The sequence below is a fragment of the Venturia canescens genome, chromosome 4 (genome assembly GCF_019457755.1).
Source record: "Venturia canescens isolate UGA chromosome 4, ASM1945775v1, whole genome shotgun sequence".
In the NCBI taxonomy this organism is placed as follows: domain Eukaryota; kingdom Metazoa; phylum Arthropoda; class Insecta; order Hymenoptera; family Ichneumonidae; genus Venturia; species Venturia canescens.
This window is the reverse complement of record NC_057424.1, coordinates 24637331-24659917: the sequence shown is the minus strand read 5'-3', so window position 1 is coordinate 24659917 and position 22587 is coordinate 24637331. Positions and strand designations below refer to the sequence as shown.

At 40.1% G+C, this 22587-nt stretch overlaps 3 protein-coding genes across 6 annotated transcripts in view; 2 read left to right on the top strand and 1 right to left on the bottom strand.

The window, feature by feature from the left end:
- Positions 1-614: 614 nt before the first annotated feature.
- The window catches only part of TTLL5 (Tubulin tyrosine ligase-like 5), a 29951-nt gene continuing 7978 nt past the window's right edge, over positions 615-22587 (bottom strand). Inside the window, exons 1-14 of one of the 2 annotated variants that reach the window (XM_043416004.1) lie at positions 19510-19522; positions 18857-19031; positions 17528-17608; positions 17278-17401; positions 7851-7957; positions 7504-7717; positions 7104-7360; positions 6820-7019; positions 6351-6737; positions 6101-6266; positions 5041-5184; positions 4805-4955; positions 4484-4650; positions 615-4312 (exon numbers count right to left, since the gene is read on the bottom strand). In XM_043416004.1, the coding sequence (XP_043271939.1) occupies positions 4084-4312; positions 4484-4650; positions 4805-4955; positions 5041-5184; positions 6101-6266; positions 6351-6737; positions 6820-7019; positions 7104-7360; positions 7504-7717; positions 7851-7957; positions 17278-17401; positions 17528-17608; positions 18857-19026 (2397 nt within the window). In that variant the 5' untranslated portion in view covers positions 19027-19031; positions 19510-19522 and the 3' untranslated portion in view covers positions 615-4083. Of the gene's footprint in view, positions 4313-4483; positions 4651-4804; positions 4956-5040; positions 5185-6100; positions 6267-6350; positions 6738-6819; positions 7020-7103; positions 7361-7503; positions 7718-7850; positions 7958-17277; positions 17402-17527; positions 17609-18856; positions 19032-19509; positions 19523-22587 lie in introns of those variants that run through there. The other variant, XM_043416002.1, reaches the window with a different exon arrangement.
- LOC122408905 (uncharacterized) lies at positions 11581-17196 on the top strand. Of its 2 annotated transcripts, XM_043416005.1 has the most exons (3): positions 11581-11722; positions 11854-12577; positions 15140-17196. In XM_043416005.1, the coding sequence occupies exon 3, from the start codon at positions 15162-15164 to the stop codon at positions 16923-16925; it is 1764 nt and encodes a 587-aa protein (XP_043271940.1). In that variant the 5' UTR covers positions 11581-11722; positions 11854-12577; positions 15140-15161; the 3' UTR covers positions 16926-17196. The 2 variants fall into 2 exon arrangements, with proteins under 2 accessions (XP_043271940.1, XP_043271941.1); XM_043416006.1 differs by lacking the exons at positions 11581-11722; positions 11854-12577 and adding an exon at positions 12612-13081.
- Positions 20294-22022, top strand: LOC122408906 (uncharacterized). Of its 2 annotated transcripts, none has more exons than XM_043416008.1 (3): positions 20294-20924; positions 21170-21335; positions 21444-22022. In XM_043416008.1, exons 1-3 carry the CDS (start codon positions 20601-20603, stop codon positions 21887-21889), a joined length of 936 nt encoding a protein of 311 aa, XP_043271943.1. In that variant the 5' UTR covers positions 20294-20600; the 3' UTR covers positions 21890-22022. The 2 variants fall into 2 exon arrangements, with proteins under 2 accessions (XP_043271943.1, XP_043271942.1); XM_043416007.1 differs by having other exon boundaries at positions 21441-22022.

Genomic DNA, 22587 nt, shown 5'->3' with positions numbered 1-22587 from the left:
AAGTATTGAAAGTGCTACCTCCAAAAACTTATAATTTATGACGTTAGAGGCGTCACGAGTACTTTTTCGACCTCCATCTTTGATTTTAAGTTTCAATGTCAAATGTGTTTCAATGTGTGTCAATTGTTTAATTTACAGATCTTCGCGGCAGATCATTTTTATTTACGATTTATATGGATCAGTCGGTATATCGCAACCATGAGTGCGAGAGAGAAATCGAAATTCTTTGACAAAGTTTGACCGATTAAAAAAAGGCTCTGTCAGTGGATTTTTGCCATCGTTCTGCGTAGGCTGACAGAGCCTTTTTTTAATCGATCAAACTGTGTCAAAGAATTTCGATTTCAAAAATTCCAAGTGAGGTTAGTCGACTGATCCATACTCTTAAATTTCAATTGACGTTTTGTAAATTTCTTTGGAAGTTTTAACCAAATCGATTCATTTCACACAAATTTTCGTTATATTATTATTAGGTTGGCCAATTTCTTTCAAGTATAAGAATAAATCCGACTTGGTTTCTGGGTTTTTTTTTTTTTTTTTTATATATAGAAGATTGCCATGATGCACTAAAAAGTGAATGACATTTCGAATTGATAGAGTGGAATACTCGGGTGAAATATTTGTTGAATTTCTTTATTACCAATCGTTTTCGATTTTTTTCAAGACACTGCCACACTTGCTGTACAATGGGAAAAATATGTTTCTCAGCGAGATATCCAGGCGTAAATCCAGGATGGATATTTCAAATTTCTTAATTACAATAATTGTTTATAGATTGAAAACAGTTGAGATTGCAAGCCTATAAGGAGAACATTGGCTATATACTGTACAAATTTTATACAATGAACATTGTTATCTCTTATTTCACAATTACATAGCAAATTATTTAAAGTATTAATTGAGCTTCCAAATTTCAACTTGGACTAAAATTGTAGAAAACTCAATTGTTTTGTGATTTCCTTTACTATGCCTGTGGAATTCACTAGCGTTTTACAGTATTAATCTTGATTATTTGATACAACGGATCAACAAAAATGAAGTAGCCAATACAGAACCAAACTTTTTTATTGCTATTCATTTTGTCTTGTGAGAACATTGTGTGATTCTCCATTATGGTATCGAACGCGAAGTTTTTACTAATAGATACAAGGAAAAATAAATGGTCAAAATTATAGCTGAATAATCGTTTCTTTCCATTAGTTGAATTCTGGAAAGACTTAAAGAGCTGACTAGCAAGTTTTACAGATCACAGGTACCAGGGGAACGATTGTAACGTCCCCCCATTGTCCCATTATTTTTTCCAACTCGCTTTCTCTGATATTCCAGTTTAGATTTTTATCCAAAGATAAATTGAAACAATCAATGAGGTCCCAATAATATATATATATATATATATCAAGTAAAATAAGCGACTGCTTGTAGACACAATAAATAATCGTTGAACACATTCCTCCAATGTCTTGATAGTGAAAGACAAAACTGATGAAGTGCGCAGAGCTTTGGAAATTGTTTTTCCTTTTTTTCTACATTAGGCTATACAAGTTATCGAACTGAATACCGATCTGTTTCGTTTAGCACATTTACGTTTTTTAATTCTCATTAAATGTGAAGGTTACAGGCAGTTTGGGAACGCGATTTTTTTAACGTTATACTTGAATTAATTCCAAATCATCAGCGATATGAATTATACAATAAAATTTATTCTCCGAATCCAGTCTTTGTAGAAATAATAAACAAATCATCCAATTCACATGAAATTAAATAGAAAAAGCTCGCCCCCTATGAAATAAATACGCCATAGACTTTTGATACGTGTAAAAACATTGTTTATGCCATAGACATGTAGACATAACTTAGTTTGATAAATAAATTTTTTCTTAATCGTATTATATATATCTTGCGCGAATCCATGGACAAATGTAGGATTAACTATACGCCTCATCAAAAATTCCTAAAAAAAAAAAAAAAACTACAAACGTACAAGAACAAAAAAAATAAACATTAACGTAGAAAAACGAAAAATAAAATTTCAAGCGTTGGCAAATAAAAAACAGAATATATAAAATGTATAAAAACAAATTCTCGACATAAATTATACGCCTGCACACACACAAACTCGAGGACTTGCTCGACGTTCTTCCTTTTAATCCTGATCAACGTTGATGTACAAAAATTTTCTTCTTTATTATTTACACTGTTTACATGCGCGCGATGCTTTATGACAATTGATTAGAATAAATAATTTGCGATTCGTACGAAATACTCTCGTGGTTGATTAAGTTTTTTCTAAAGTTATGACGGGTTGTGAAAACAAAAATTATTCTAGCGTCGCGTCTGAACGTTTCTTACTAAACTCACAATCGTATCGAATTTTCTCAAAATAGCTTGAACCAAAGTATAGCTCGTATGAGACATAATAATATTTAAAAATTTTATATATACATATGAACGTTGTGCCCTCTGTAATTATTATATTCGTTGTTCAATTATCGGATCATCAACTACAACAAGAAAAAACCACGGATTAGTAATTAATATTTAAGCAGAATTTTTGTCAATGAGAAGTATTGTGACGATCTCCACCGCCAACGGATTTCCAATTTCATTAAAAGAGCATTAGAGAGCATTTATATTTCATTAACAACCTTCGTCGTCTCGAGAATTATTTTAAATCGTTTATCTATTTATTATTTTCACAAACTCGTCTAATCGTCTCTGTTAACGATGAAATAAATTATGTATTCATATCACAGCACGTATGGATTGAAATCGTAAAATAATTAAATCCTTTTATGCCTTTAAGAGTTATTTCTCACTCATGAGGATTAAAAAAGCGATGAAATATATGATGAATCGATATTATTCGAACAGTTGGTGCTACGAGAAGCAACGATTAAAGCAACTCTCCCCGTTAGCAAGAGGGATCTCAACGATGACGACGATGATGATAGGGGGAAAATGATGTAGCAAATTTTTCTTATTATTATTTCTTACAGCGATTACTGTTTGTGAATGGAAGATGACTTATTTCTAAATTGCGGCAGGATATATGATGAATAATATCAATTAATAAAAAATGTTGCGTAGCTCAAGCGATTCTCAAAAAAATTTGCACATCGAGATTCTTAATTCGTTTCATTGTTTTATAATCACGTGTTTATCTTATTTTAAAGATTTACTACTACGATAAATAGCGGCATTTGTGTTTACGACGAAAAAAAATACGATTGTTTGGCGGGTTTGTGCCGACAATTGTACTTTGAAAGATATTTCGTTATAGTGCCATTCGGAAAAAATATTTTAACGACTCCCTTAGGATCGTATCGAATGTCAGGCTAAACGGAAATTCGTAACGCGTTTGTTCAACCGCTACATCCGCATGACTAGCAACCAGTATATAAATGACATTATAATGAGAGTCGTAGTCCTTGCAAATCTCGTCTCCGAGTATTCATGATCGTAATTTTAACAAAATCATTAAGGTAAAAGTTTTCGGAGAAATTTTTTCATAGCAATTGAGTGAAAAAGTAGGAACGTGTTATTATTTCAAATTCGAGTAACGAACGCGAAAACGTATATCCAGATCAAAATGGAAAATAAACATTTCGCGATGGAAATAGTAAGCGATAGAAATATTAATAAAAAAATAAAAAAAAAACTGTAATGACGGAAACAAATTTTCAAATCGATCGAGCGAAAATTCAATCAACGAAAACCACTTCGACAATTCGTTATATTTTGACGAGGCAATGTGTATATACGTTCGAAGTCTCGCTTGGACCGACGAAGGTCAACGGCTCAAAGTTCTCTTCATACGTTACGTGCAAAATGATATTGCTATGGCGAGAACTAACGCTCATGTGCGTTTCTTTTGGCTCTCATTTTGTTTTTCTTTTCTTTTTGCTTTCTCTTTGAGGTATATCTTTTTCATACTTTTCTATGCTTTTTTTTTTTTTTTTTTGGACGGGGTTATAGCAACTCGCATATGGATCCGTCGATGTTTTCTTTTGGTTTCTTTTTCCTTTTTTTCTATTTCAACGACAGTTATATACGAATCGCGACAACATTGCCACGATCTTGCGAACCTCACGTATTCGTCGTCGATGCTTTCCCAATTTTGTTGGCGCTCGGCTGAAAACACTTGCACGGTTCGGTCAGCATCGCGTTCGAATGAACTCTCGACGTTATTTGCGGCAACGAATCCAACAAATTATTGCCACGCAAATTTCCTGCGAAGCTGCTCTTTCCCAAAAACGTGTGAGTGCAATTGTACAAACGAGTTTGAAGTATAAGGATAGCATCGAGATCTTCTTCGCTGTAACAAAGTTATTCTCATATTATTAGAATTTATTAATTAAAAATCAATCGATGCTCTTTTACACATGGCGCGATGTACCGTCAAATTTTTCTCTTTTTACCCAACAACATTCATTTTTGTTTTCTTAAAATCACAAATAATTTTGTCAAGTATTCGACGAGAACCAACCTTGCAGAGGCGAGAAACTTTTGAAAAAGTTGGTTGGGAACTGTTCGCGGCCGATCAACGGTGTCGGAGTACAGTTCGGTCTCACGATTGTACAAATGCAAAAAATCCGACAATTGTTTGGCGGTTATTGCTGCACGATCTTTGTCGCTTAGCTTACAACTTGGTGACTGAAACACACAATAAGAGAAACGTTTGAAAAATAAAAAATCCTTTCGTTTCGTAGAAAGGAAAAAATGGATTTAATTTTTTGCCCGCGACTATATGCTTGGCAGAGAAACCATCGAGCAGGTTTCTCCGTAAATAATGGATAATGATTCTCACGGTAAACAAGAACGGTGTGCGTAAGTTGTTCGAGGATTGTTGGAGGAACTTCATAACGAGATCGCAACAGGCCCAATCGGTGCTGGGCTGTGATATTTTACGTAATATGTAACGGAGGTACAAACCAAACGCTTTTCTCGCTTCACCAGGACTGAAAATATTCATTTCAATTATTAAGACGAGCAGAAAGAAAAAAGTCGACCAAGCACATCAGAGGGAAAAGAGAAAATATATACCTGAGCTTGTTTCCATCTTGCATCATTTGCGTCACTTGAGCCTTGTACTTTTGATGAGTATCAACTTCCATATTTTCCTTGCTATCGGTACGATCCAAACTTTGTTTATGACCTTTGACTAGTGCTCTCTCGTATCTCGCATATCTGTGTGTGTGTGTGTGTGTGTGTGAGAGAGAGAGAGAAAAAAAAAACAAAGTAAAAATGAAAGCACCGTTTACGCGGTGCGTGCTATATTTGGTTACAGCTGTAGGGTAATATGGGGCAAAACGGACTTTCCCGAAACTGAAATTTCATAAAATGCATAAAGTTCTTCATTCGCTTTTTTGACTTAGTATTTTTAAAAACCACAATAGTAATCAAAGTACGAATAAGGAAAAAAGGTTTTTTTTATTGATTTTTTACAAAAATCACACGCATAGCTGACATCTTCGTCTTCAACACTTGTACACGCAAGGTGTGTGTGCTCATTTTTTGCATGTTACACGCCGGTAAATCCAATCTTCTCGGAGGACGACGAATATAACTCTTCGGAAAAAATGCAAGAAACGTCTTCAAAAGACGAGGACTTGGCTGTCTTGGTGAGCGTTTTTTTTTCTGTCTGCTAAACTGCTGCATTTCGAAAAATTTCGATATTTCGATTTTTATTATGCCTCTTGTTGGAGGCTGTGTCCGTTGTGCCCCGGAAATTTTTTTTTAAGAAATTCCGGTAACTATAGGACCATGAATAAATGATGGGACTCCGGATATAGCGCGAACACCAAATATACCCCCAACACGATGGACCCAAAGTTGATTTTTTGCATACCTCGAAAACATGACAGAAATGGGATATAAGATTTGACTCACTTTTTTTTCATTTACATCCAAGGAATGGAGCCTGAGTGATCCCATTTCTTTCCCCATATTACCGAGTTGACATTCTATTCGGGTTTTTCGATTTTTTTTACGAAATTCAGGAAACAAGTACTGGGCATCAATTTTGGGACTCAAAAATAGTTGAAAGACCATACGCTCATTAATGAAACTTGCTCCATTTTGCCCCATGCTACCCTATATTTACCTGGATAAACGATCGACGGCTACTTCTGATGGTGGAAAACCTGTTGTTCGACTGGCAGCAGGAAACAATTGCTCGTGAAGCATTAAATTGTGATTGGTGCTGACTTGCTGTGGCATTCTACCGGGGCCAAGGGGATCAGTGACTATTGGAATACCGGTCGTTGGATCTGTTGTAAAAGATAAAAGAAGTTATTGAAATAAGAAAAGCTCGTGCTGGTTGAATAGTTTTTGTTTGGTTTAAAGGGATTCACCTAAATACTGGGAATAGAGCTGCCACGATTTAGGGCTGGGGAAAATTCGAACAAAACCGCCCCGCCTTTCGAACTGTGCCTTTGCCGACGCGACTATTCTTTGTTGCTCGGAGGTAAGACCCGTTCGATTGATTTTGCTTTTGGTAGTGCCGCGTCTCTTGTGGGTTAGCGTCTCGGCCGAATGAACCCGTCGGTATTGAAGACTTTGCGTTGGACGTATTATCGGATCAACGGCTGGTACCCCAACGAGGGTCAGAAGATCCGACATGAGGGCGGACTTGAGTCTTACGTCGAGAGGAGAATCGCAGCCCAACGAGGGTGTCAGATTAACCTCGAGGAGCCACGGCTTTAGAGTGTCGTCGATGAGAATATCAAAACCGAATAATTCTGTAAACGAAGCAAACGCTGCGGTGAAAACTAAAAGAAAAAAAAAAAAGTGTCCTCGCATAACAACGATTGTGTTAATTACCGAAACAAGTGTCAGGATGTTTGACGAATTGTTTAACACCGCTGACGATCCCTGAGGCGGTCGCCAGAATCGATTTGATTATTATATCCTCGATTCTTTGCATGAGCAGCTCGGTGTCTTGGCCGATTGAACGCAAGTGTCGGAGTAAAGCGGACAATGTCCATTTGTGTCCAACATCTTCGGCATCCGGATCGTCGCTTCTGCATTCGAATCACTTGTACTTATATATATTTAACTATTATTCGAAACTTGATGGTAAATGAGATTGTATTGGTCATACTAACTTTACATAATCGACGTGAAACTTGTTGATGCTGTAGTTGCACAGATGCATACAAGGATTCCAGATGTACTGATTGCCACCTTCGTATTTGACAGTCGCAAACCTCACCAGTCCCTCTTCGTACAGATAAATTAAGAGTGGATCGTAATTCGTAACTGCTATGTACAAACGCAAATCACACTTGTGTCCATCGACCAGCAACGGATTGTTTATGTATTGGGCGACGATTACCGACTCCTCGGTGAATATTTTTTCCGGCTGTTTATCATTCAAGAAGAACACTTTTATTTACCCGCCCAATGCGACATTGAAATCCATTCGAAGAGGGTCGGTTTTATTTTTTTTTTTTTTCAACATTCATCGTTGTTACGAGCGTTGACGCATGTCTGCTGTATACTCACACTATTTACGATATAAATTCCCCGGCCGCGAGAGCTCGCCTTTGGCTTAACGATCCAGGGTCCTCGATATCTAAAGTGAGCGGTCAACAATTCCCGAGACTCGCTTGGCAGTAAAAACGTTTGCGGTATAAAGTCAAAGTTTCGTAGGCCTTTGCTTCTCTGCATACCCTCGATGTTCTTGTAAAGACGATCCTTCCGGGTTATTTCGTACGATCTGTGTGTAAGCACCGCGCGACAATCGTCCAGCAACATCATTCGTGTAGCAAAATATTTTGTTTTTGTTTTTTATATTGCGAGAGTGATAACAAGGGGTGGGGAAAAAAAAAAAGTAAAATTCATTAGCTTACCTGGGAAAGTGATTGACTTTGTGGAAAGGTGCGAGGCTACTGAGCACATCGGGTTTCGGATGATTGCCCATCCAAAGAAGATTAAAGTCGGTAGCCTTGGCTCCAACCTGCGGGGGATCCCCGATAAAAACAAACTTTATTAGAACGCGATGAGACTTTTGGACAAAAATACATGGCACATATAAACGAGACTCGTAGCAATTTCGTTAAATCCTCGGGATATATTCCTTGCGGTGACGCGAATGAGACTTTTTATTTGTATTCTCAGCTCGCTCGGCGGCGGCGATATAACGCGGACGGGCCATCGTCCTCGAGTGCGCGTATTATTCAAGGTGACCTTGGGGTTTCGCTTTTCGAGTTATAACGCCGCAAACGGTCGACGACTACTATCGCGTATTCTGACTTTTAAACGATTTCGCATATATAGTTACATGCTTCACCGTTGAATCAACAGTTTTGCGCAATTCCCTCGCGCCTTACTAATTTCTCTTGATCCCACAGACAAGATTACAATATAAATTGAAACCCCGAGAAACCCGAAAATACGAGAGTGCAGTGCGCGTCCAACGATTTTCAGCGAGTCGATTAGAATAAGAAAAAAAGTGATGCTCGCGCGATACCGAAGAACCGAGGAGCCCGAAGCAATCTCTTGCTTATTCCTTCGCGAGCCCCCCGCGACCCGCGATTCGACCGTGAACCACTTTTTTTTTTTTTTACAGCTCGATCCGCAACTCCTCCGACAATGCGTCTCCGCAAAGACCCTCGAACTTTTCGTCGCGATTTCCTCGTTCGGACGGATTACGAAACGCGTCCGTTTCGTAAAAAAATGGCGGAGGCCGTTTGTCGTGCGGCAACGACGAACTCGGTTCGTTGTTCATCGTGATATGCGGAAAAGTCAATTCTCGGTGAGATTCGAGCAATGCGGAACTCGCATTTTCTAAGGATGCTTGGATTCGAGCGTTTGACTGAAACGTTTTAGCGCGCGGCGGCCATGATATACCTCCTGCTAGCAAAAAAAGAGATACTCGCTGCCGCCGCCGCCGCCGCCGCCGTGATTCATTGCTTCGTCAAGTCACGGACGGATTCTCGTGAGGCTGTTGAACGAGGTCTCTCGACAACATAAAAACAAAAAAATAACCGTTCCGTGGCCCTCGATGCGACGATTAATATGCATGTATCTATTATATATACTAAGTTGCAATATCGCTTGGTTTTTTTCTTGTTTTAAGCGTATTGCTGCGCGTACAGTGCGTTGCGCGACAGCATCGTCAACGACGGCCCTCTTATGCACTCACTAAAATTAAGTTGATTTATAAAATTATGGAAATACGCGACGATACGTTTTGACTTTCGCGGCCGCGTCGATGACGCGTTTCCGGTATGTCGAATGACGCGTTTTATAATTGCACAACCATGACGTGTACCGTAGCAACAACAACAACGTTGCTATACGGCCTACGGCGTCGCGTTCGAAAAAAAACTTATGGGGGATTATTGACGAGACGGCAAACGCGGGTGAACCAACGCAAACGGAAACGTAAATACGGAACCGACGTCGGTCTACTCGAAATCAATGAAACACGATGTTTTACCTTGATTTTTCCATTCTCAGACGTATACATACACGCTCCCAACGATCCCGCGAACACCGGGGCAAAACGGGCTACTTGGAAAACTGTCCAAATTTTTTCTTCACTTTTTATAATTCTTTCGAATTAAATAAAAAATATACATTCGAAAGAAAAATGAAGAAAGGAAAAGTTTTGAAGAATTATATTTCTTCTTTTGTTCGACCGAATCCACAAAGAGAAAGAAAAAAATCCACAAACTTTCTTTTATTCCACTGTGGCTTGGATATTAGTTTTCTTCAAAAATTGTCAAATATATTACCGTGTACGCTTGGCATTTGCGAGTAAGTTTTTTTCGTACTATTTCGAATAATCTCATCGTCCGTTTCATCACCGTAAAATCGATCGATTTTATCAGCATTGGTAATTGCTTGAATCGCACAGCGGCTCGATCACAAATTAGCGTTGCCAAGGGATTTTAAAATGAAAATGCATTGATTCGACGACGACAGAAGTATATATAAATCTATCTTACCGATGCACGTGATCGAACGAGCATGCATCAAATGCATATATAAAACATGTCGAGTTCGTTTTAATACGTTTGATTTTGTGAGTTTGGACGTGGAAACGTCGCCGCGCGTCACGACGACGTTGAGATACTCATCGCTAAAATTTTAAAAATCTAAATGTAAAGAAAATTTGGAGAAAAATATTTTTTAAAAAACGACCAGTCCAAAATGTCATTCGATCGTCGTAATTCAGGTGGTAATGGGACATTTTTAAATAAAGTTTGCACAAATTAGATCGCGTTGAGAAAACTTGGAAAATTGAAAGATGATTATTTTATTTTATTTTTTTTCTCATCAAGTGCCGTTGAGTACAAATATTCTGTAGATTTTTCTAGGCCAGATGTCTGTTCGACAATTTAATCCGAATCACCGATCGTTAGACGTTTACCGAGCGATGTTGTACCTTATTAAACGATGTTTGTGCTGAAAGATCCTCGAAAACGAACGATGCAGCGGAGCATCGGAGCATCTCTCTATACTCGCGCGCGAGACCGAATGCGCAAAAGTGGAAGTGATACGTGACGCACGAAGGGAAAAAAAAAAAAAAAAAAATTAAGAGGAAAGAAGGAGAAAAAGTTCACCCGAGTATCAACTAATTCGATCGATTAATTATTTATAAATGATTCGTCGTGTATTGTTGCGCAGAATTCCCGGACGCGTTGGTGTGTCAGAGGATTTAACGCGGACTGCATTATTCATCTCCGCGCGCGCTCGTATCCAGGAAAGAGTTCAAGATGAATAAGAATTTTTCAATACTCTAATGTTGTGAAATTTTATGATAACGATTCAACGTCTAAGCATTCTATCAAAAGCTCGTAGCGGACAAAAATTCATTAGCTTTTTTCTCTCGTTGGATGTATAACGCGCACAACCGTGCACCACGACGCAATGACGAACGACGATCCACATTCTGATTCGTCCCGAGGTCATGGAGAGGCGCCTCCATCCACCAACATTTTGCCATTCGGTTATTCCCTCGAATATTCAACTTTTATTTATTCAAGTTAAATACCAAAGTGCCAATAAACAATTAATTCATTCGCGACCTTGAATGCTTCGTGCTCGTTCTAAAAGAGGCAGGTTTTTAAACTTTTGTTCCGTACGCCGGCGATACGTGACGGAACGACCAACCGCATGCACCCCGTGCGAGTATAAGAGGCACGCATTAAACTTATTAGTTTTCATTTCAGCGGAGATAAGCACGGGTATACGCGCGGTAATACGTTTCCGTCCGTCATTGCTATGAGCCTACAAAGACATTTTTTATTTAGAACTAATTTTCTCCTTAAGGGGCAGTCGATCGCGATAATTTTCGACTCTAGATCTGCGCACGAGTCGTTTGTCTCCGTCCCAAGTTTTCTAAACGACCCCAATAAAAGAATGATTTTTTTTTTTTTTTCACATCTTCACTCACGCATCAAGATTGACTCCGCGAATAAACATAAATTCAGCATAAATTCTACAAAATATTAAGAAAGCAAAACAAATGAGATTAGAAATTCGGAATGAATCGGATTTCAGTAAAGCACGATGAAGAGGTTCAACTCTTTTTCTTCTTATCTATCTCTCTGGAAAAGGGATATCTCGAAATCGTAGGAGCACGAGCGTCGCTCCGCGGAATCCACCATCGTAAAAGCTTTCGAACCGTGTCATCGGCTCGGGAAGTGGGGATACGCGAGCCTCGGAGAAATGTCGAGCTGTGGGCAGTTGGGATAAGGAATTTGAAGAATTGGTGAGCTACTCGCAGCAGGGCAGTATCTCTGTGTCGACTTGACACCTGATGCTCATTACCGATGAGGAAGTCAAAGTTTCAGGGCTCTTGATGCGCGTCATCGACATTTCACTCTCTTTCTCTCGTTACAGGCTGACTCCCCCCCATTCATCGCGGATTTAATGTGACCCACATTCGAGCACGAAATCTTTCTCCTCCCCGTCGTTGCGCACCGATGCATCAACGTTCGCGGGCTTACTCTCGCGATACCGACACGTCGTGTCTCGGATTATTTTTATTCGTGTTTGGAGATTTATTTATTATTAAGAATTGATAATTGTTTTAGTCGAAGCGATCTAACGCCGATCGATCAACTTGTTTATAAACAAATTTCATAATTTCCCTTACAAAGTTGATATAAATTAATATAATTATATCTTAAATTCAGAGAGTAGTGAAAGAAACGAAAGCAGGAAAACACCTGGCTTCTCGGATAGGAAATTTGGTCATAAAAATTGAAGGCCCAAAGGAATGGAAGCTGCGAAATAGTTTTGCGGGATGTCGGGGGAAAAATAAGACGAACGAGAGCGCGCTCCTTCGCGGTGTGCGGGGCCATCAAAAAATTGAGTAAACTCAATGTGCAAACTGCGAGGACGACGACGACGACGACGACGACGAGGCCGCCGTCGTCGTCTTGAAAGTGAGTGAGTGAGCAAAGGAGAGAAAGAGAAAGAGAGGCAGAGAGGAGTAAAAGACGACGAATCGCGTAGTTGGAAGTTACGATTGCCCGGTGGGATAGACTCACGAGTCGCGAGCAATCAGTCTAGCACGAGCAGCCGCTCAGGAGACACCTACACGGGACTTGCTTCTTCCAAGGTAGTCAGAATACTGTCTAATTAACTGTGTATAAAAAACATATACCGCTTTATTAAAAAAAAAGTGTCACCGAAGAACATCGACGAGTTCGCGCGAACAAAAAACGAGAATAAAACGAAAAAACGAAATGAATCATTCGCTTTAGGTTCGCTTCCGGTTGGAGAGTGCCGATTTGTGAAATTTTTTTAACCGCGGCTATAGCGTCGTTTCGGTTTTTTGCGCTCGATATTCTCAAAATATATTGAGGGTGTTATCAACGAAAAAGTTGAACGAATACGTCGCGCGACAAGTACGCGGGCTCGAATGTCTCTATTTTTCGATCCTTCCGAGTCATTAACAAAGAGCGCGCGCGCGCGCGCGTTTTTAAAAAAACGTGGACACGGTCATCCGAGAGAAAGAAAAGTCGTGGCCGAATTAAAGTGCGCGATCGATTCGGTTAAATCTCGTCCGAAAATGTGCGCGATTCAGAAGAAAAAACAAATTAGGATGGCCACGTTGAAATTGGTAAATTTACATGAATAATGCACGAGTATATTTTGAAAGAAAAAAGAAAACAAAAAAACAGCTTCAACTCGATTCATCCTTCATTCGAGTGCGAACCTCGGTTTTCATACTCACTGGAATTTCGGTTGTTTAATTGTCTATTTCGGAAATGCAAATAAGCAACGCACATCCTGCTTGAGATGGCAATTTCGTAAACAAACGTCCAAGACCGGTCGTAATAAAATAGCGAGGCCTGGTGGTGCTCGCGTGACAACATACGAATGAAAGAGATCCTCCACGGCATTTGTGAGCAAGCCCGCTTCGAATAAACGGAATGCATCGTTGTGATAACCGAAAACTACCAAACCGTAGAGCGCAAAAAATAAGAAAAAGAAATTCATTTCACAATCATCGTATCGTATATTGATTCATGCGAAGAATTATGAAAAAGAGCTATTGAAAAAATGGAAAAAAAAAAGCATTCAATCCCATAAGCACTTCGGTATAATATTGCGTCGCGATCGAGGGAAATCTCTATATATCCGAGTCAGGTGAATCGGGTTAAAGCGAGTAGTGGCACGTGTGTCGTATGGTGATAGTTAACCTGGCCGAGAGTACGTAATGTTACAATTCCATGCGCGTGCATGGTCTTACATCCTATTTTTATTCGTATCCTAGTGTCGCGGCGTATCGGCTGTATCTTGACTAGCCCGTTCATTCAACATCCGCGGTAGCACCCACCGATCGAACTTTCTTAAATTCGTGAACATTTTCGTTTGATAGTATTTCGGTGAAAATTTGAGAAGCGAGCCAACGAGAAAATATCATTCGGACAGGGGGGGAGCAGTGCCCTTTTTCTAGTTCACGGGAATGAGATCGGTTTTCACGAAATCCGGCGGCGCTCTAAAACTTTGATCCACTTACCGGAGGAGATATTTTTTCGAATAGGCAAAAAATATTATTTCTCAAAGAGCGATGAGGTTCTTTATTTTTACACTCCTTTTAAAGCGCACTGTCAACGAACTAACGATGATTTTTTTGCCAGAACAGGAGGTACGCAAGAGGCCGGAAAATCGAAATACTTCCTAGTTCCCGTTTTTTTTTTGTTTTGTAAAGAAAAAAATCAATCCTGACGAAATCCGTTTCAACAATAACAAAACGCGTTTCCGCTCGTAAACGCGTGAGTTTTTCGTGGGGCTGTTTCGAAACACACACACACGCACCGAATGACGGATTGCTTCCGATTTCCTTTATAATGTTCGAAAGGTTATGACTCTGAAGTTTGCAACGTTCGAGTCCAACGAAATGATCTAAAAAAATCTCGGAGTTGCAATTTGTAATTTTTCAATAAAAATTTTTTTTTTTCATTCGTTTCGTTGAACGCTCCGACGTTGCAAACTTCAGCGTCGTCGAAGGATTTGATTTAATTCGCATCCGCGGCGGTTGGACGAATACTTGTGCGTTATTAATTAAGGAAAACACAAAAGTTTCGTTGGTGCTTTTTAGACACAAATTCACCGGATCCATGGATTTTCACATAATGTTCCAAACGACTGGCCTTATTTTCGGAAAAAAATCACAATGTCTCGTAATGTCAGATTGTAGAAGAATCGTTGTTAGTCGAATGAATTGGAAGACGCGTACAATTACACAAGCGTTTACGTGCGTAATTACGCGTAGGAAAGTAGTTGCCGGGTGAAAGACATCCGTACGCGTTGAAGCGAGTCGTGCGCGGATAATTAACTCGAAGGCGTTAATAAACAGTCCGCGTACTCGACATCGTTTCGTGAATAAAATCGCCAAGAGTTTTGTGTCGAGAAGACTATTTTTTGTTTTGCATTTGGTATATATAAACATTGAGCCATCGCGCGCGAACTCGGACGTGAAATCTTCGTTTGCGCGCAGCTGCCTCGAGAATCCGTATCAACTTTTAAACGTACAAAATCTTCCGAGATTTTGAAAAATGGATGTTAGATTTGCGATTGTGCATCAGAATTTTCATCAATATGGAAATGATCGATGAGCTCATATTACTATATATAATTATTTGATATTTGTTGTTCGGTGGTCTGTTGACAGTTGAAGCGAAAACGGAAATACGATGCCTGTCCCTGGTAGCCTGGAAGATCTGAGTAGAAGGAAAGCCTGCGAGATTCTCAAGGGAGTTTGTCAAAGTTTGCAAAGCCTATTGAGCCTGGGTGGATCGGGCCCTTACGCGTTGGAATACGCGAAACGAGTGCTCAGGCCGTATTACGTAAATTCATTACCGGGAACGATACGTTGCCGAATGATTGACGAGACGTGGAACGACCTTTACTACGGTAGCGTTAATTCCGCCGGTTTTATTCAGACACCGCTGTATCTGTTGACAATATTGTTAGGACCGGACGTCAAGAAATTGAGGATACGATTGTGCTGTTATTACGGATGCAGCCATCAGGCCGATTTGTTGAAGCTATTGTCGAGCGAGGGAATTGGTATGGAATCTCTCGAATTGGAGCGTACAGCGATATTGCGCCTGGATTCGCATCTCTTGCGAGCCGCTCTCACGAATATGGCGAATCTACGAAGCTTGACGATGAAGAACATCGCGAACGATTCGATCTTGGCTTCGATCGGTCGAGCCTGTCCAAATTTGCTTGTCCTCGATATTGCCTGCTCGCAACAAGTTACCGATCGTGGCCTTCACCATCTCTTGGTCAAGTATCGTTTTTCCACGAAAAAAGATACGAGCGTTAAAATAGCCGAACGAGACGGCCCGAACGATCGTCAGGGCCGGAAAACCACGTGGTCGCGGATAAAAGCGTTACTGAAAAAGCTCGACGCGAAGGAGGATAAGCGCGCGGCGAAGGAAGAATATTTACTCGAAATTAGTGAAACTCGTAATCCCATTTGCGATACTCTCAGAGTTTTGAACATAACGAAAACGAGAGTGACGACGAATGGTATTTTAATGGTGTTGTCCCGGGTGCCCGAGCTCGAATCATTGGCCGACTATTGCCCGATTAGCTCGTTAACCGAGATCCACGATCGTGCTACACCCGCCGATCCTACGACTTTTCGTCTTAGGGAGGCGCACGACAGTGATACGACCACCAAGAGGCTCCGGTCCCTCGCGGATGCTTGTCCTCGATTGGAAAAACTCTCAATCCTTAACCCCCGACATCCGGCGAGCGGATTGAGAGCCTTTTCGTCTCTCACTTGTCTGACCATCGACGCGTTATCTTGCGAAATAAGCGATTGGACGGAATCACTGAACGATTATCTTCGGACGAACGGTTCCAAACTCGAGGAATTGAATTTACGGGTGAAAAAACACGGTGACTGCGCGCCACCCGAATTCGATATTGAACAAGTTTTTATGAATTGTCCGAACCTGGTGAGCCTGACGAAAGTGGGAGGTCGCGTTGTCTGGAAAAACAGCGATCGACCGACCTCTCTCATGAAACATTTGAAAATCATTCAGATCGGTAATATCGTCAGTGTCGATACGATCCTCAATATATTGACGCATTCCCCCGAACTTGCTTCTCTCCATGTGAAAAGTTGCAACCAATTGAACGATCGAGACGTTGAATTTCTCTCGAAAAGTCTCGCTCATCAAAATTTGACCTGCTTGTACATCGGGGAAGCCAATAAACTCACCGCCAAAGCTCTTACTTATTTTCTACAATGTTGCAATCGTTTGGAACGCATCGGCAATCTCGACAATTGGAACTTGAGTTGCTACGACATTCGATCCGTCACCGAGATCCTTACCAAACGGAGCGTCAATTTAAAATGTTCTTCGATTCATCATTGGTACTTCAACATCTGTCAATCGTTCGAAAGGCATTTGCAAAAAAAAAGCATTTGCGAATTATGATTTATATCGCTTTTCACATTTATTCACGCATTCCCCATTTTTCTTGTCCGATGCCATGTAGAACAAAACAAATGTCTTATTGCTTGAATTATAGAAGATCTGTTTTTTTTTTAATCGCGGCATTCGAATTATATTTTTTTAAATAAATAAATTTCCCTATGAAAGAATGTCTTCTGCGAATAACGCGTTTGAAGCGTTTGATCGGAACAAACGACGTCGTCGATCCTATAGCTAGTAAATTCGATGAAATAAACGAGCTTTAAAAATTCAAGATTCGTTTGTTCCCCTCCCTCGTTAAAGCAACAAATACGAAAAATCGGGTGTAACGAGCTAGAATAATTTTTCAACTGACCTCTGTAAAACCGTGAGCTTGGAGCAAAAGGCTTATCAGCTTGGTGTCAGCTTGAAAAGTTTTGTAAGTCATGTAGAGCTGCTTCGCCGGAGGATTTTCCGGTGGTGTTGCCAAGGCTGAACATCTGTCAGAAGCACTCGTTTGATAAATACTCTTGACATCAATGTCAATGATATATTCATTGAAAAAAGATTGAATCGTTGAGAAAAGAGAATATGAAAAATATGAGACGAATATAAAATATACTGACTTGAATTTCAAAACGGATATTTTGCTCCCGGCTGGTCCGTTGATGAGCCACTCATTTCCTTTCGCATTTTCGCTCGATGTGCTAAAAAATAACGATAAATTATTTATTATTTTATTTAACCAATTGAACAGATGTGATCGATAAAAAAAACCTGTCTGCCGTATCGCTATAAAAAAAAATATCGATCAACGAATAATACGATTCGTTTCTTCATTGGCGTAGTTTTTTCCTCTACCACCGAGGATAATAAATAACTCGTCTATATATTTCACTCGTTCTTGCAATTATTTATATCTTTCGACAAATTCCAGAATGAAAATTGTTGAAAATTTTCAAAAGGAAATTCCAAAAAGAAGATCTCATAAAGAGCAATTTTAAAAAAAGCAATTTTTAAAAAGAACTCGTCGCTTGTATTTTTGTGCTTCTGAAAAGATATTGAAAAGAATAAAATTCGTAATAAAAATATCTTATTTTTTGGAGTTAAATAAAATAAATATAATTTGTGCCGTTGAACCGTTTTTGTGTGAATAAACAAAATATTACTTTCGACGTATTCTAACGAAATTCTTTTCTCAGCGTGTGAATGTTTTTGTTGCGTCGCGGTGAGACTCGAATCCGTTGGTAAAACGCGATCGGGGACCGGGGACGGTTTATTGCGAAGAGTCGGTAGAAACCACCGTCCGTCGTCGCTGTCGAACGTATTATGAAGCTTCTATGCTCGTCTGTCAGAGAGCTCTGCTTTGCTCAAAATAAGAGGTTTGCTCGATAGCCGATACATACGCGAGCGAGGTAACTAGCTCCAACCGATAAATGCGGCGGTGGCCATCGTTCTGCCGTTCGATTTTTTCATAAATCGCAGTCCGTAGAGATCGCAAGCATCGGTTGCGCGAGTGCGAGAGACATAGCTGCAAAATTGTTGCACGGTTTACTCGGACACGCGCTTGATTTATTAAAGAAAAATAAAAGTTACACCTCATCCGTTCTCCGATGAAATAAGAATAGCGTCTAACTTTTATATTTTCTTTCGAATATCAAGCTACTTGGAACAAACCGTGCAGTAGGATTTTTACCGACTGAAACAACTGATGGATCACCTTATTATTTAGGCCAAGTTGAAGGATAACATATGCAATATTATAAAAATATAGCTCTATACCTTGAAGATATTTATCTTCATTCTTTGTGAGAAATTTGTATAATTTTAATTTCTCCTTGTCTCGCTCTCTCGAGAATATTGCATGAAATAAAAAAGGACGCGATGGAATATGCGCGCATGAGCGGGATCGCAATTGGACAAATTTAGTTGGAGATATAAAAAAAAAAACATACCTTTCCGTCTTTTCCACTTTGTTGGGCTTGTGAACGAACGGCTCGAGACCTTCCTCGCTGCTGTTTGACAACTGCGACATTCCCGACAGACTCGAGGACGACATTAACTCCTTAGGCCTTTTGCCCTCCAGCCTCCTCGTCGACGACTTTGTTTTTAACGGTGCCAGCATCGTATCTGTGAAATATTTCAAGCAACGTGTCTTTATTCGGAGAGCCTGAAAATCTGATGAAACAGGGGCGGGCGCGCACCTACTATTTAAAATTCATCGCGCATAGAGTATTTCGACAGCGGTGGCTTTACGAATGTGCGTTTGCTCTCATTTATTAATCTATATTTTTTTTTATAAGCGGCGGCGGCGGCGCTTAAAACTTTTGAGAGGAAACGGCACGAATATTGAAAGGAAATTTTTAATATTGTTCGATTGATCGTATAGCTGCGCAGACCCGTTGATGCGGATTCTTTCGTTGCGGCTTCAGACAAAATTCAACACAACAAAAAAAAAACGGTGCGGCGCGTTGATCGAAGAGGGTGAGGAGAAAAAATAATGTGAGTTATCGCCAACGAGTAAAGAGCGCGTGACTCACTGCGGCAATTACGTGACCGAAACGACGTGCTTCTATCCCGACGTACACACTGTAACGAGACATCCTACCTTTCTATGAAACTCTTGAAAATATTAAATTCATACGGGCGGATCTCGCACCAACTTTTCCACACTCGTGCTCGCGACGCTCGGTTAGCACAAGTCCTTTTCGTCTTTACCACCGACCGCGTACCACTCGTATATACGTATGTACGGGCCATTTCGATTTATATCGAGCCACTTCCGGCCCAACTCGTTATTCCCCGTCACTCGCAATTGAAAGCGTTGTGCTGTCTTTCTCCTTCAATATTTTATCAAAAATTTACGATAATAACGATTTTCATGACACCGCTATTCGCCATTGTCAATTTACCTTTTTCAGTTTCATAAAAAAAAAAAATCGTTTCGAATGATCTCTGATTAAAATTGGCATTTTTTGGACGATCATCAATCGGGGAACGAATGAACGCTGTACGAGATCGAAGCGCCGAGTCGATTTCGTCTGGAACGGCCAATCTGTAACTATGATACGGCAATAAATTGTTGCCGGAATTGTAGTAACACGCTCGCGATTAGTTTTCAGAGATAGAGCAATATTTATGATAATAAATTGATCGCCCATCGGACTGTAGAAGAAATAAAAACAAATGCGAATGAATGAGAATTTTTGTTTAAATTGCGCGGTGAAAAAAAGAGAAAATCGAGGATATTATATCGATATTGAGTGAGAAGAAAAAAAAAAGACAAGGAAGGAGGAGGAGGTGGCGGCGGTGGTGGTGGTGGTGTACAGGGCCGACAGATGTCATGATTCGCAAAATTAACCGTGAAATATGCCCTGATGCGCGACGGGCATCAAACGCGTTGAGAGCAAAATTACGAGTTTCCGATCATCACATATTACCATCAACCGCGAAACTATATCTCCTTTTGTTGTGTTGCATTTTTTATTTTTTTACGCTTAAGAAAATTGTATGTAAGGGTTCGCGATGAGAAGAAGAAAGCACGGAGATAGAGAATGAAAAGTATGCGAGAGCGTGGGATTGATGCTCGCTGAGTACGAAAGAGGAAAAAAAAAATCTATAAACAAGACGCACGGGAGAGATAATAAGGAGAAAAAAAAAATAGAATCCGAAGGTGCGGCTCGGGATTGATGTGGATCTATGCGGAGAATGGAAAACTCGGACGGCGACTGGACGGGCAATCGAAAACGAGTTAAAACTTTGGAAAGTTATAAAAAATACGAGAAGAATACTCCGACGACGAAAAAGCGACGAATCGTCAAAACGAATAATGAATATTTCGATGAAAATGTTAATTTCGTCGCGAAGCGTACCACCGGTCGAATCGGAATTTCATCGATGCCCGTTGAAATATTACTCGAAATAATGTCCTACCTCGATTGTCGAGATTTATATTCGTTACAAGGAGTATCCAAGTTCTTCGAGCGCCTCGTACTCGAGCCCAGTGTTTGGACTACCTACGAGGTAAACAATTCGTAACGCAACCTTTCTCGATCAAAGGCAACGAGACGACAAAACCTAGTGCTGCTGTAACTTTAAATCCTCGTTCGAATAATTCCATGAAATTTCAAAGCTTCTCGAATTATTTATATAATCGTCGTCGCGAGTATACAACGACGAAAATCATTGAAACTTTTTTTTTTACTCCCCGATGAGATAGGAAAGTTAACGATAACGTAAAAGTCGACTGATGCCAAGTTACTTAACAGGTTAGCAATTCAGGGCCAACCACTTTGGAAGTTATCGACGAATTGAAAAGAATGCCGCATTTGAGAAGAATCAGTATCGAAGCGAGAAACGACTGCGACGACATATTACGACAATTGTCGTGCAGCAACAAGAAATTGCAGAGACTCAATATAACGAATTGCACAGGTAGACTATGCGCGTACTTGGGTTTCTTAAAATAAATCTAAATTTAATTACGAGGATTTCAACTCTCTCTTCCTTTTTTCAATTTCCGGGCTGAAACCATCAAAGCAGGTACTTCGGCGAATTTGTATCTTCGTCCAGCTTATCTGGTAAGGATTCTCGAGAGATGCTCAAGATTACATACGATAACGATCCGAGGAAGTCGTTTCCGGGGATTAAAATTTTATCGTATACTCGGTGACATGGGTCATCGCTTAAGATTCGTCTCAGCATCGACGACCTCCAAGCAATTTCGTACGTTTGCGACGCACGTCAGTAAGGTCGACGAGAACGAGAGGGACGCTCTTTGCGCGATGTGTCCTGGTGGCGCGCGTCGTTGGGGACCGTTGAGATATTACATGATTGAAAAATCGGATCGTACGAAAACCGCTCTCGTCAGTTATTTTCATCATGATTTTTTGTACGTTGATTTACGTCCGGATACCGATAAAAAAACTGGGGATATGCCCACCGCTGCTGCCAACTCATTTTCACCGGTTACCCTGTGCTCCTCTTGACGCAAACTTCACGAGCGAGTCTTCCAATTCCAAAATCTTGGTTTATAACGCCCAATTATAGTCTCAATTGTATCGTCATTGCGCGCCATCGCTGCTCAATCGACACGACTTTTTCCTTCATTTAACAAATGTGTACGCGTCACTGTTTCATTCGGACAAATATTTATTTCATAACCTATAGAATTTAAGAAAATTATGTGGAATAAAACGTTTGTATCGATTAATATGCGAATCTATTTCGTTTTCTTAATATTGAGAATTATTAATTAAATTTGCCATTTAAATTGAAATAAAAATCTCGATAACGCCGTTTGTTCTGCCGCGAGTGCGCGCTATAAACAGGACGCTTCATATTGTTTCCACTTGATGAAGCACGAACAAAGGAGACTCGAACGAAATATAAATCATTCGCATGCGCCCAATTAGCATCCTCCTTTCGATCTTCTATTCCTCTTTATTATTCGTTTGAAAATCTTCGTTATCAGGAATATCAACTACTAAAATTTTCAATCATTTCTCCGTGATGAGCGTAAAAAATCATCAGCAAAGTCATAAATTCAATATAAGTATAAGTGAAAATTAGTTTCGTCAACAAAGCCCCGATAAATTTCGTTAATACGAAATCGGAGGTCCGCGCCCCCTCCCCCCCGCGCGTGGTTTCGTCACCGGCGCAGAGTCAACTTTCTTGCGTGTCGTCG

What these genes read in the sequence shown, in the direction of transcription:
- LOC122408905 (XM_043416005.1), top strand. Translation starts at nt 15,162, where the DNA reads ATGCCTGTCCCTGGTAGCCTGGAAGATCTGAGTAGAAGGAAAGCCTGC.
- LOC122408906 (XM_043416007.1), top strand. Translation starts at nt 20,601, where the DNA reads ATGCGGAGAATGGAAAACTCGGACGGCGACTGGACGGGCAATCGAAAA. An exon ending in GTGTTTGGACTACCTACGAG is followed by an intron (nt 20,925 to 21,169) that starts GTAAACAATTCG and finishes GTTACTTAACAG; the next exon opens with GTTAGCAATTCAGGGCCAAC. An exon ending in CAATATAACGAATTGCACAG is followed by an intron (nt 21,336 to 21,440) that starts GTAGACTATGCG and finishes AAACCATCAAAG; the next exon opens with CAGGTACTTCGGCGAATTTG.